This window comes from Prorops nasuta, unplaced genomic scaffold, assembly GCF_024137725.1.
Source record: "Prorops nasuta isolate Cenicafe-Biocafe unplaced genomic scaffold, Cenicafe_Pnas_1.2 PNAS00003, whole genome shotgun sequence".
Classification (NCBI taxonomy): Eukaryota; Metazoa; Arthropoda; class Insecta; order Hymenoptera; family Bethylidae; genus Prorops; species Prorops nasuta.
In genome coordinates this window covers 3898071-3910454 of record NW_027116800.1, presented here as the reverse complement: position 1 = coordinate 3910454, position 12384 = coordinate 3898071, and the positions used below count along the sequence as shown (strand labels likewise).

Here is a 12384-nt window from a genome sequence, read left to right as displayed (position 1 = left end):
TTGGCTGACTCTGAGTTACAGAATCGCACTTAGCGATTTCTATCGGTAACTGGACTTAACGATACCGAAAGTTGTCGCTAAGAGTTACAGAATCCCACTACAGAGATGAAACGGGAGATTGCTAATGCGAGGTCCCGACTAGGTACATACTAGATTGTCCGAAAACTTTTGTAGAAGTGAGTCGACTACCTATATGACTAGTGAATATGGCCGAAATCTAGTAATATATTGCTATAATGTCGTAAGGCATTTATTGTAGTATTCATTTAGATATCAAGATGAGAAAAAGATAATTGAATAATCTTCAAGATAACGTCAATTTAAAGAAGCAGAAGAAAAAACTGCAAAATAAATGTAATTAAGAAAAACTATGGATCTTAGATAAGTAAAAACGTTTGAATAATTTAAAGTATTTATATATTGAATTTACTAGTGTTACTTTGTGGAAATATATTTTGTACAAATATGATTTAGGTGTTTGTGGCTTTCGCAAAGGATTAAAGAAATGCAGCATAAATGTTTATCAGAATAATAATGAGAGACGAGACAAAAATGACTGATAAGTGTAATTAAAATATTCATGCGTACTTTATTGACATATATGTCATCTGGTATAACTTTTACTGCTACGATGTTCATATTAATTATGATTTTATGATGAGAAACGCATGGGTCAAAGAAGGCAATACTTCTTACAAGGTAAATGTAAACAATTTGCAAATGTATTATACTTTCAATTTCAAATATAAAACTGTGTCTTAACTGTTTAGTTGATTAATTATTTAGATATTACTTTTATCGCTGGAATGATATCTTGCTCATATCTACGATGAGCAGAAATAAGAAGATATGAAGGACTTTCGACTAATCCCATCCATGTAAATTGCTTCCTTTGGCACAGAGTTTATGGTTAGTAATCGCAAGGTATATGTAATTTTTATTACAGTGTTTATTAATTCAAAGTTACTTTTAATTTGCTTAGCTTAATGAGTTTATATATTAAATATGGTCTGCTTTGGTTTTTCAGATATTACTGAGCGACTGAAGTGGAACTTTTATCAAATAACCTATTCAAGGATTATAATAAATATATAGAGTATGGATATATATATAATTATTAATAATCATACGCTGCAAGATTTGTACAGATGACAAGTGTCTTTATAACAGTGATTTTGCAATACTTAATTAGAACAAGTTCAAGCAAAGTTAAATTATACAAGTTAATATTGAAATTTTATCATTTTCACTATTATTAAATATATTTAATAGATATACAATATGCAGGGCGTACCACTTAAATGCCCCAGAGCATGGATACAAAAAGCGTGTATTGCGTTAATTATAAGAGATATTCAATTTTTTCATATGACCCTTTTGGAAGCAAATAACAAAAGGTTTCGAAAAAGTCCTGTGCAAACATTGAATATCTCTTATAGTTGAAGAGGTACGCGTCTTTTTGTATCTATGTTCTGGAGCATTTTAAGTGGTACGCCCTGCATATTGTATATCTATTAAATATATTTAATAATAGTGAAAATGATAAAATTTCAATATTAACTTGTATAATTTAACTTTGCTTGAACTTGTTCTAATTAAGTATTGCAAAATCACTGTTATAAAGACACTTGTCATCTGTACAAATCTTGCAGCGTATGATTATTAATAATTATATATATATCCATACTCTATATATTTATTATAATCCTTGAATAGGTTATTTGATAAAAGTTCCACTTCAGTCGCTCAGTAATATCTGAAAAACCAAAGCAGACCATATTTAATATATAAACTCATTAAGCTAAGCAAATTAAAAGTAACTTTGAATTAATAAACACTGTAATAAAAATTACATATACCTTGCGATTACTAACCATAAACTCTGTGCCAAAGGAAGCAATTTACATGGATGGGATTAGTCGAAAGTCCTTCATATCTTCTTATTTCTGCTCATCGTAGATATGAGCAAGATATCATTCCAGCGATAAAAGTAATATCTAAATAATTAATCAACTAAACAGTTAAGACACAGTTTTATATTTGAAATTGAAAGTATAATACATTTGCAAATTGTTTACATTTACCTTGTAAGAAGTATTGCCTTCTTTGACCCATGCGTTTCTCATCATAAAATCATAATTAATATGAACATCGTAGCAGTAAAAGTTATACCAGATGACATATATGTCAATAAAGTACGCATGAATATTTTAATTACACTTATCAGTCATTTTTGTCTCGTCTCTCATTATTATTCTGATAAACATTTATGCTGCATTTCTTTAATCCTTTGCGAAAGCCACAAACACCTAAATCATATTTGTACAAAATATATTTCCACAAAGTAACACTAGTAAATTCAATATATAAATACTTTAAATTATTCAAACGTTTTTACTTATCTAAGATCCATAGTTTTTCTTAATTACATTTATTTTGCAGTTTTTTCTTCTGCTTCTTTAAATTGACGTTATCTTGAAGATTATTCAATTATCTTTTTCTCATCTTGATATCTAAATGAATACTACAATAAATGCCTTACGACATTATAGCAATATATTACTAGATTTCGGCCATATTCACTAGTCATATAGGTAGTCGACTCACTTCTACAAAAGTTTTCGGACAATCTAGTATGTACCCCCGACTAGTCCCGAGGCAATCCCTACCGGTAGGCGGCGCTGGTGTGGGCAAACGCGTCTCAGGTCCATCTAACCCCTAACGCCATCTATCGTAAGAGACCACGAAGCACGAGCGTTAAGTTTAAAATAGGGTAAAACAGATATGCATTGTTGCCAGAAAGCGGACTGAAGAGAGAGCGGAGATATTTTCTCGGACCTCTCTTTCTTTCTCGCTGTTAGCGTCTAGCAGAAGAGTCGAGGCAAAATCTTTCCGTTTCGCTTTGCCGAAAATCTACCAATATTCGATGTCATTTACATTTGCAGCCCAATGCCTTTATACATGATTTTTTCAGCATATTTATTTATGAGCATTGACTTATTTAAATCAATAATAAATTAAGGAAATGCGTATTTGATATATAATAATTATTTTAACTATAATTTCATCGTTATATTTCGCTTATTTCCGTAAAATCTGCATTTCTTTAGTTTATTATTGATTATTGTAAATGTCAATGGCCATTAAAAAAAATTTAATCTTAAAAAAAAAAGAAACGTACCGATCAGGAATCGAACCCGGACCCATGAATCGCCACGCGATTACCTTACTGCCTAGACCACGGTGCTTCCTCAGTGCACCGTAAACAGATAGTCTTCTTAAAGGCTTGAAATTTTCTATTGAACCATATAAATAAACGAGCAACCGACAGCTTTATTCATTATTATTCTATTATAATGGTACACAAATTAAAGAATAATTATATAATGAATAGTTTTCAAAAGCTTTTCCAATAACCAATAACGGAAACTGCGAGCGTTGATTATTTATCTTTGTTCTTGGCTATTGGAAAACCTTTTGAAAACTATTCAAAATATAATTATTCCTTAATTTGTGTACCATTATGACAGAATAATAATGAATAAAGCTGTCGGTTGCTCGTTTATTTATATGGTTTAAAAGAAGATTTCAAGCCCTTAAGAAGACTATCTGTTTACGGTGCACTGAAGAAGCACCGTGGTCTAGGCGGTAAGGTAATCGCGTGGCGATTCATGGGTCCGGGTTCGATTCCTGATCGGTACGTTTCTTTTTTTTTAAGATTAAATTTTTTTTAATGGCCATTGACTTACAATAATCAATAATAAACTAAAGAAATGCAGATTTTACGGAAATAAGCGAAATATAACGATGAAATTATAGTTAAAATAATTATTATATATCAAATACGCATTTCCTTAATTTATTATTGATTTAAATAAGTCAATGCTCATAAATAAAAATGCTGAAAAAATCATGTATAAAGGCATTGGGCTGCAAATGTAAGTGACATCGAATATTGGTAGATTTTCGGCAAAGCGAAACGAAAAATTTTGCCTCGACTCGTCTGCTAGACGCTAACAGCGAGAAAGACAGAGAGGTCCGAAAAAATATCTCCGCTCTCTCTTTAGTCCGCTTTCTGGCAACAATGCATATCTGTTTTACCCTATTCTAAGCTTAACGCTCGTGCTTCGTGGTCTCTTCCGATAGATGGTGTTAGGGGTTAGATGGACCTGAGACGCGTTTGCCAATACCAGCGCCACCTACCGGTAGGGATTGCCTCGGGACCTCGCATGAGCAATCTCCCGTTTCATCTCTGCTATGAGATCGCATCTTGGGGTGCGTTCCGAGTCACGCATATGCGCACAGTAAGCACTTAAATTCTATAATAAATGTGACATAAACTGTACATTCTATGCGCTTCATGCGTGATTTGGAATGCACCCTTGAATAAAATGCTTCAAGCGCTAAATGCTGCCAACCTCACGGAGCGAAATTACTACTCCCGGGTGGCAAAGTGTCGCCGCACCCCCCTGATACAGCGTGATACAGCGTAATATAATTCAAAATGGCGGAGTTGGCAACGCTGATTTAGTGGCGGTCATTGTATGTACACATTGCAGACAATTTTCTATGGTTAGGCGGTTAAGTTTGCCGTGCCATTCCATTCTCTTTTTCCGGGGAATATTATTCTTTAGGCGAATTTTAACGAAGTTTAATAGGTATGTTTATATTTTATTAAATATTTAATAAATTATCTTGTTTTTATTGAAATTTTGTTCAATAATATTAGCCTGTATTTCAATATATTTAATATGTTCGGGGTTATAGATGGCAACCCTATCTATAGCTCAAATTTATAAACTAAACAAACTACTAAGCTCTAATCAGCCCTGATTACAGCTTAACAATAACTTAAACGCCAAGACCGAGTTCAGCAATATATTAAAGGTTAAAGTGAGATAATATGTCTTAACTAAGACTTTATTAATTATTTACAACAACAAAAATATAATGGTATTCTTAGTGTTGACAGTGAATTCTAGAACATAGCTTTGGTGTACACTACTACACTTTTGCATCTATGGTAAACTAGTATAAGAAAGGGGGTTATGGCCGTTGTGTCCTTTTGTGCGGGTCTGTGAAGTTGTATGAAACCATGAGAATTTTTTTTGCAATACCATATACTAAATCTAATTAAATCCTACAAAACAAGGAGAGACAAACAAAGTAAAGAGTTTCGTACGTAAAGAATTCATAAAAAAATAAGATTGATAGTTTTGGTGTAGAATTGTCTAAAATTTGCCGTTCTTTGTCGGTTCTTTGTGCACCCTACATTAAATTGCAGTTATTTCTTAAAAAGATTTATTTTTAAAATAATTTTGTATTAAAACGCGTCTTTTATTAGTTGTGGAAGAGCAAATTTTAAAGTTAAAAGTGCTGTCTATTTTTAAAAGTAATAAATCTAAAAAATTTATATTAAATCACTGTATTTCTATATACTTGTTAACACAAATAATAATTATAAAAGAGTATTTTTTTAATGATTCATAATATATGGGCTTGGCTTTTAAGTTATTAGGTAGGCTATTGTAAAAAGTTTTTTATTCATTTTGGTGATTCATCTCTTCTAGAAATTCAATTGTGGTTGAGATAATATATTATAAACAAACAAACATTAGATTACACAAAGAGAAGTTAGTAAAGCAAAAAGCCAGGTTTTCAATCAAATCTTTTTCTTTTAGGAATAATGTCTGACTCTGAAAATAAAATAGATGAAGCTGAAATATCTTTTAAAAATTCTAATATCTTTACTGAAAATTTGTTACCAAAGAAAAAAAGGAAGTTGATGAAAATAAACAACACCACTATAGATGAAAATAAAGCAATGATGAAGGCTTCTTCAGTTTATGATAATGATGAGATGACAAAACAGACTTTTAAGCCACTTATAATTCAGCTTGAACGAATACCTGACAATACTTTACAGAAATATGTAAATAAACAAATTAATAAATCAGAGGGTGTAAAATCAAATTTAAACATAGTGAGGACTGTAACTCAGGAAGATAATTTTCAAAAAATTAAAGAAAGTATTAAATCACCTCAAAAGTCCGAGGTAAGTGTATATAGTTAATACTTCAAATTTTGTTTGTTCCATATTATACTAGGTTTTTTTAATGTTTTAGTTAGAAAAATTTAATGAAATCAATAATTCAAAGAAAATAAAAGAAAGCGAATCTCATCTAGAAGAATTAAAAAGCACCTTTCGAAGGATCGAATCTAATGAATCTTTAAAACAGAAACGTACTGTAAGGACTCTACAGGATTTTTACAATGATCTAAATCCTGCTAAAAGACCTAGAAGAAGTTTTAATAGCTCTGATACAAGCTCATCAATGGAATATGAACCTAAGAGAAGGTTGATTACAGATAAACATTTTCATTTGCAAAATCTGCATTTTCAAGAAGTTCAAGTTTATTTAACTAGGCTAGAACAAGATTTGAGTAATAATCCTTATATTTTGTTATGGCAATCAAAATTGAAAGAATTAAACAGTAGTAAAGATAGGGAACTAAAAACTAGCAGCTTAAAAAATTCAGGTATAGCAAAAAGTAAATCATTTACCAAATGTGATAATTCGGATAATTCTGATGTTAGTAGTGATGAATCGTATGAAAATTTCTTTGATTTTCCCAAAAAAGGTAATTGTATTGATTTAAATAAAACCTCTAAACAAGGAAGGAATACAGATGTTCAAAAGTTGTATAAGGAATTGAAAATTCTTTTGATTAGACTCGAAGATTTAGGCATCTGCTTGGAAGAAAAGCTTTCAGCTTCTGAAATAGACTGTTTAACAGATAAATATATAGATTTCCTTATGAACTCCAACTTTAGCTGCAAACGACAGAATGTGTTATTAACAAAGTACATTACTTCTAAGAAGAAGTCAGTGAGAGAGTTAGTAAGTTCTGGTAGTACATCAGAAATTAATAATACCAGCAAAGTAAATATTTCTAATAAACATTCGTCTAATGCAATTTCTCTTGATCATACGTACTTTGCAGTTGGATCAGAGCAGAATGACAATAATTGTAGTACAGTACATAGTGAAGTGAAGTGTAATTCTACTAGCCCTCATAAAAAATCTTTGCTCGATTCACAGACAACAAGAGTAAATTGGTGTGGGCAGTCATTAATAAAGCCAAAGGTAATATCAGATACAGCTTCAACACCATCATCAGAAAATACAAGGTTATATATTTGGAGAACTGCTTTTTGTGCAGAACTAAATAATCAAGATTCTTCAAATGATTCATCAAAAACTAAAACATGTAATTCCCAATATGAAATGCAAAATTGGTTAAATGAGAACCAATTAGTGCATCAAGCTTGTAGTACTACTGTAAAACTAACTAAATCAGAGCAAAAACAGAATGTAGAATCTTGTAAAGCTTTTAGATCTGACCAAAAAATAACTAAATATCTTGAAAAGGCAATACAATCTACTGATAAATTCAATGATCAACAAGAAAACTTTTTCAGCAGCCAAGGTGATATTCCCTTGGAAAATCAAAACAACTCAAATATAAATGTAGATGTATCATCTTCAGGTTCAAATGATAAGGAAAGCAATGGCATATTGCAGGATTCAGGAGATAAGGTTTTGTACATTGAAAAAGATGAAGTTCTACCATCTATTTGTCAAGATATAAGTATATTAAATGAACCACTTGAAACAAACAGTATGACAGAAGAAAGCATACGAGAAATAAATATTGATGGCACATTAGAGATTGCCAATAATCAAGACCAGGTGGAAATTTTAAACGAATCAAATATTACACCTTCAAAACAGATTTGCTTAGTTTCAACTGAGCCCACACTAATACAAACCACAACATCTCCTAAAAAATTATTTAATGATTTAGAAAAGTCAGTTGCTTCTCCACAAGCATCTAGTAGCAGTTCCACAGTACCCTGTAAGAAAAATACTGAATCAACCTCATTAAATGCTGTGGGTTCTACAGTAAAATCTAAGTTTCCGCGGATTAATATAACTTACAAAAACAGTTTTGTCCCAAGAGCAAGTAAAAAACCAAAATTTGATTTTAGTAAAGGCAGATTGAAAAACATGAAAGGAAAAGTTTACTCTAAATTATCCAAGAATAATTTTCAATGCAATGTATGTAACAAAGCTTTTGAGCTAAAAGTAAACCTAGCAAAACACCTTTATGGGCATACAGAAGCTGAATTGCAAGAGGCTTATAGGTCTGCTAAGATGAAATTAAAGATTCAAAAGCTTAATACTAAACCTAGTAAACCTTCTGTTGCCAATTCTTCTGGTGTTAAAGTGATACAAATAGAAGCTGAAAATTTAAGTGAACCTTCTACTAATGACAGTTTGGCTACTTCCACCAATAAGGATGATAATGAGCTAAGCACTGCTGAAATTTTCACATTGTACGATTCTAGAGAAAAAAAGAAAAATAAGAAAGCTAATAAAAAAAGAAATATTGCCAAAGTCAAGAAACCGTTTAAAAATGTGGGGACAATAGAGAAAGAGAAGATTGCTATTGCAAGCGCAGCTGAATTGGAGAAGAATACTGTGTGTAATATGAATTCGACTAGAATTTGCCTATGTCATAAAGATGAAGAACAGACAGATCTGGAGAAGAGATTGCAAATAGAAATGGTATTGCTTTGTCGCATTTGCCAGGTCCTCTTTCGTAGAGCAAACTGCTTTGACAATCATTATACACTCATAGGAAATGAGCTTTGTAGCAAAGATAGAAGTTTTGGAAGAGTAGCAAAACTATTTTGCAGCAGTTGTCGGGAAGTACTACATACCTTACAGGATCTGAGAAAACATTTAGAAATGCATGCAGCTATCAACAAATTTGAAGCGGTAAATTTTTTGTGCCACATTTGCAATGTTCTATTCTTTGGTGTAGGCTCCCTGCTTTATGGTCATTGGACACAACATACAAAAAATCCTTTCTTTGTAGCCAGTCGTTTGTCTTTTCCAAAAGTATCAGTATTTAAACTCAAAGATTTTCAATCAATTGCAGATACTGATCTTAGTACATTTAAAGATGATTACCTCCTAGTAGCCGAGCACGTTTGTAAGAATTGTAAAACACCTTTTGCTAATGAAACTGATATCAAAACGCACATAGAAAATGGGTGCCAGTACGCTAAAGTAATTGAAACTGGTTCTGGTTTGAATGAGTTGAGTCAGGTTAATCTATTTGATTTTATAAATAGAACTAAATTTAATCTTATTTGTGGTCTTTGCCAAGAGACCTACCAAAGAGAAGCTTTTGAAAATCATGTGGCAACAGACCATGATTGCGTCAGACGTTTGCAGCCTCAATACATTACTCTCAATCTCGATTCTGCCCAAAAAATTTATATCTGTAATATCTGCGCCAAGACTCACCATACTTTGGATGACTTTCAAAATCATTGGACTACACATGCTAGTTTACAAAAAGAGTATGTCTGTACATGTTGTAATATTACTTTTCCTAATTACGAAGAATTTATTTTGCACTCCAATTATTGTGCACGAACAAATCAGTTTCATGATACCTTAACTTGTAAAGTATCATATCAAAAATGTCTCTTTATTTGTAAAATCTGCCACAAAGAATTTTGTTCTGAAAACACTCTGAGAAAACATTTTATGGTTCACAGCCAAGACTTTAACAAAGAGTTGAATCTTAATCTTGTTATTGATACAAATAGAAGCCATGATTTGCTTTCAACTGTGCATGTTGCAGAGGATAAAAGCATAGCTACGCCAGAAAAGACCATTGTAGAAGACGAAACTGTAAATAATACAAGTGCTACAGTGAGGAGCAATAATATAGAAGATAGTGCAGGATCAACAAAAGTAAATAATGTAACTGCGAATGCTATATGTGATACCTCTATACATAATAGTGATGTATTAATATGCGAAGAAATTGTGGATAATAATGATTTTCTAAATACTACAAATTCTGTAATAAACAAGAAGGAAAAATCTCTTAAAGATAATGGATCGGCCAGTCCAATACGAGCATCTGAAAATGAAAAAATTAAAGATACTATTGATGAAGCTTTAAACAAAGATAAGAAATTAGCTTATCAAGCAATTGATACTGAGGGACAAACAAATATGCAATTTGTTATCCAACATAAAGTAATAGCTGAGAGTTCAGGTGTTACAGGAACAAGAGAATTAGTTCCAGACACTAAAATTTCTAGCCAATTAAAAGAGAAAAGTTTTAATGACAAGTCAATGGAAATGAAACAATGTACTTTAGCAGAGAATAAGTCGTTAAAACAGGAAACTAATGCCATAACAAATGGTGACCGTGAATGTATTTTAAATAAAACCACACGCAATTTAAAGAAGGGTGAAGGAGAAAATAATATTGAAAGTAAGAATTGTTTTATTCGAGTGAGAAGTCTTTCAGAGCTAAAAGGAGCTCAACCTGTATATGCATGTCATCAATGTGATCAGAAATTTGATACTGAGAACATGTTGAAAGAACATGTTCCAAAGCATGACTCCAATGAACAAAACCTTAATAAATTGGTATGCAATAGTAAGATAAACAGAGGGAATGTTCAGGAAACTCAATTAACCGACAGTTCGGCAAGTTTGCATCATAATGATGCTGCTGTTACGGGAATGCCAAAAATACCAAATTCCTCAATTACTCATGCAAATTTGTATAAATTGTATGGCCAGCAGGCAGAAAATATTGCAATGAGGGGATTGAATAGATTAGTGAAACCAGTCACTAACGGTAAAATAACATGTGTATTTTGCCCTGGGTTTTTATGTAAAACAATGCTAGAGTTTAGTCGCCATGTTAATACAAGTAAACACATCGAACAAAAACGGAAAATTACAGAGGGTAATTTAAATACTAGTACACCGTCTATAAATTCAATCCAAAGTAATCAAAGTAAAGAATGTGATAAGAATCAGCTACAAACAAGCATATTAAATCGCGTGCCTGTTCTTAGGACCAAAATTCTTCCTATCTATAATCAGGCTATTTCATTAAATCTTCAATGTATACCCTCACCTAGCACGAGTCAGGTCAATACAATGTCCTACGATAATGTTAAAAAACAATTAGTATCTGCTCCAAACAATAATCTACAGGCAATACCAAGTGGCAGAAGCATAGATCGACCAATTCTGCCTAATATTAATCAAACTCAAGTTGCTCGTATTTGGGTACCGCCTTTATCTTTAAATAATACAATTCCGGCGCCAGTTGCATCTGTGAAACCAACTGTTTTTACTATTCCATCGATAGAAGTGAGGGGAGCAACTAATCAAATTAGTAAACCTATAACATATATATACAAGCCAGCCTTTGCGCAAACACAAGCGCAATATCGGGCATGCAATAATGCTTCAAGTGCAGGGTCCCAGTCCGCTGACAGTAACCGTTTGAACCGACCTGAAAATAAACTTACATTTGAAATAATTAATCAGAATCAACAAAATCCAGTACCTCAAGTTAATTTGCAACAACCTATTAATTCGACAAATGACATAAGTCATATTTGTAATTATTGTTCACCAAGTGTTTTGTTTCATTCAAAACAAAAGTTTATCTACCATATCGAAGCTGAACATAAGTTTATCTGTAGCGTTTGCGGTTTTCGAGCTTATAGGGCTAACGATTTAAAAAACCATTCTACAGTTCACAAATTAATTAATACTAATAGTTTCAAAAGTAGTTAAAACTGTATTGTAAACTTTTCCTACGCACTTTATTAGTCTACGCGAAATTTTTGAATAACCAAGTAATCATTTAATTTAAAAGTGCTACAAGTTACCATTGAAATACCGAAGAATTATTGTTTCCAACTTTTTTTATGTAATTTCGAGTGTATATTTATACAAAGTGTAACATAAGAGAAAATAAAATTACCGCTTTAAAACTATTGTTAGTAAAATAAGTTTTAGATAACAGATTAAATCCAATATTAGATTTTATCCTGTGTAAATTATTTGGTTTTCCAATTTTTTAAAAGAGAAATTCAGTGCGTCAGGCTTATTTTTCTGTACTTTTTAATGTGAGGATGTACGAAAAATAAATTAAACATATGGAGAGAGTGCGAAAGCACAGGCGACTCTAACAATGCTTTTGATATCATTAATAAGCATACCAACTTGCGTTTTGTTTTTTCGATTTTTAAAGATTTTCATTTTTAAGTGATGAAAAGTTATACCTCAATTAATCATTTCATTTATGGAAACAGAGTGATTATTTAAATAAGGGTATGAACGAAATTGATTAATTTTATCTTCTCATTGTACATCTATAATTAATTTACACGTTCAAATTGGTTTTCTTAAAGGAGGATATTTTGTAACATGCAAATTAATAAGTAGAAAATATGAGGATTATTATATTGTTCAAATAGGG

The 12384-nt window shown here is 31.7% G+C and overlaps 1 protein-coding gene and 1 long non-coding RNA gene across 7 annotated transcripts; both read left to right on the top strand.

Annotated features, from left to right (window-relative positions):
• The first annotated feature begins 206 nt into the window (after positions 1-206).
• LOC136785966 (uncharacterized) lies at positions 207-1166 on the top strand. The gene is made up of 4 exons (XR_010824732.1): positions 207-354; positions 475-699; positions 787-909; positions 1028-1166. It is a non-coding gene; the product is annotated as an uncharacterized lncRNA (long non-coding RNA).
• Positions 1167-4552: 3386 nt separating this feature from the next.
• LOC136785639 (uncharacterized) lies at positions 4553-11722 on the top strand. Of its 6 annotated transcripts, XM_066746803.1 has the most exons (4): positions 5017-5518; positions 5682-6055; positions 6126-6540; positions 6643-11722. In XM_066746803.1, the coding sequence occupies exons 1-4, from the start codon at positions 5494-5496 to the stop codon at positions 11694-11696; spliced, it is 5868 nt and encodes a 1955-aa protein (XP_066602900.1). In that variant the 5' UTR covers positions 5017-5493; the 3' UTR covers positions 11697-11722. The 6 variants fall into 6 exon arrangements, with proteins under 6 accessions (XP_066602896.1, XP_066602899.1, XP_066602900.1 ...); XM_066746799.1 differs by lacking the exon at positions 5017-5518 and adding an exon at positions 4553-4658 and having other exon boundaries at positions 6126-11722; XM_066746802.1 differs by lacking the exon at positions 5017-5518 and adding an exon at positions 4834-4887 and having other exon boundaries at positions 6126-11722.
• Positions 11723-12384: the final 662 nt, after the last annotated feature.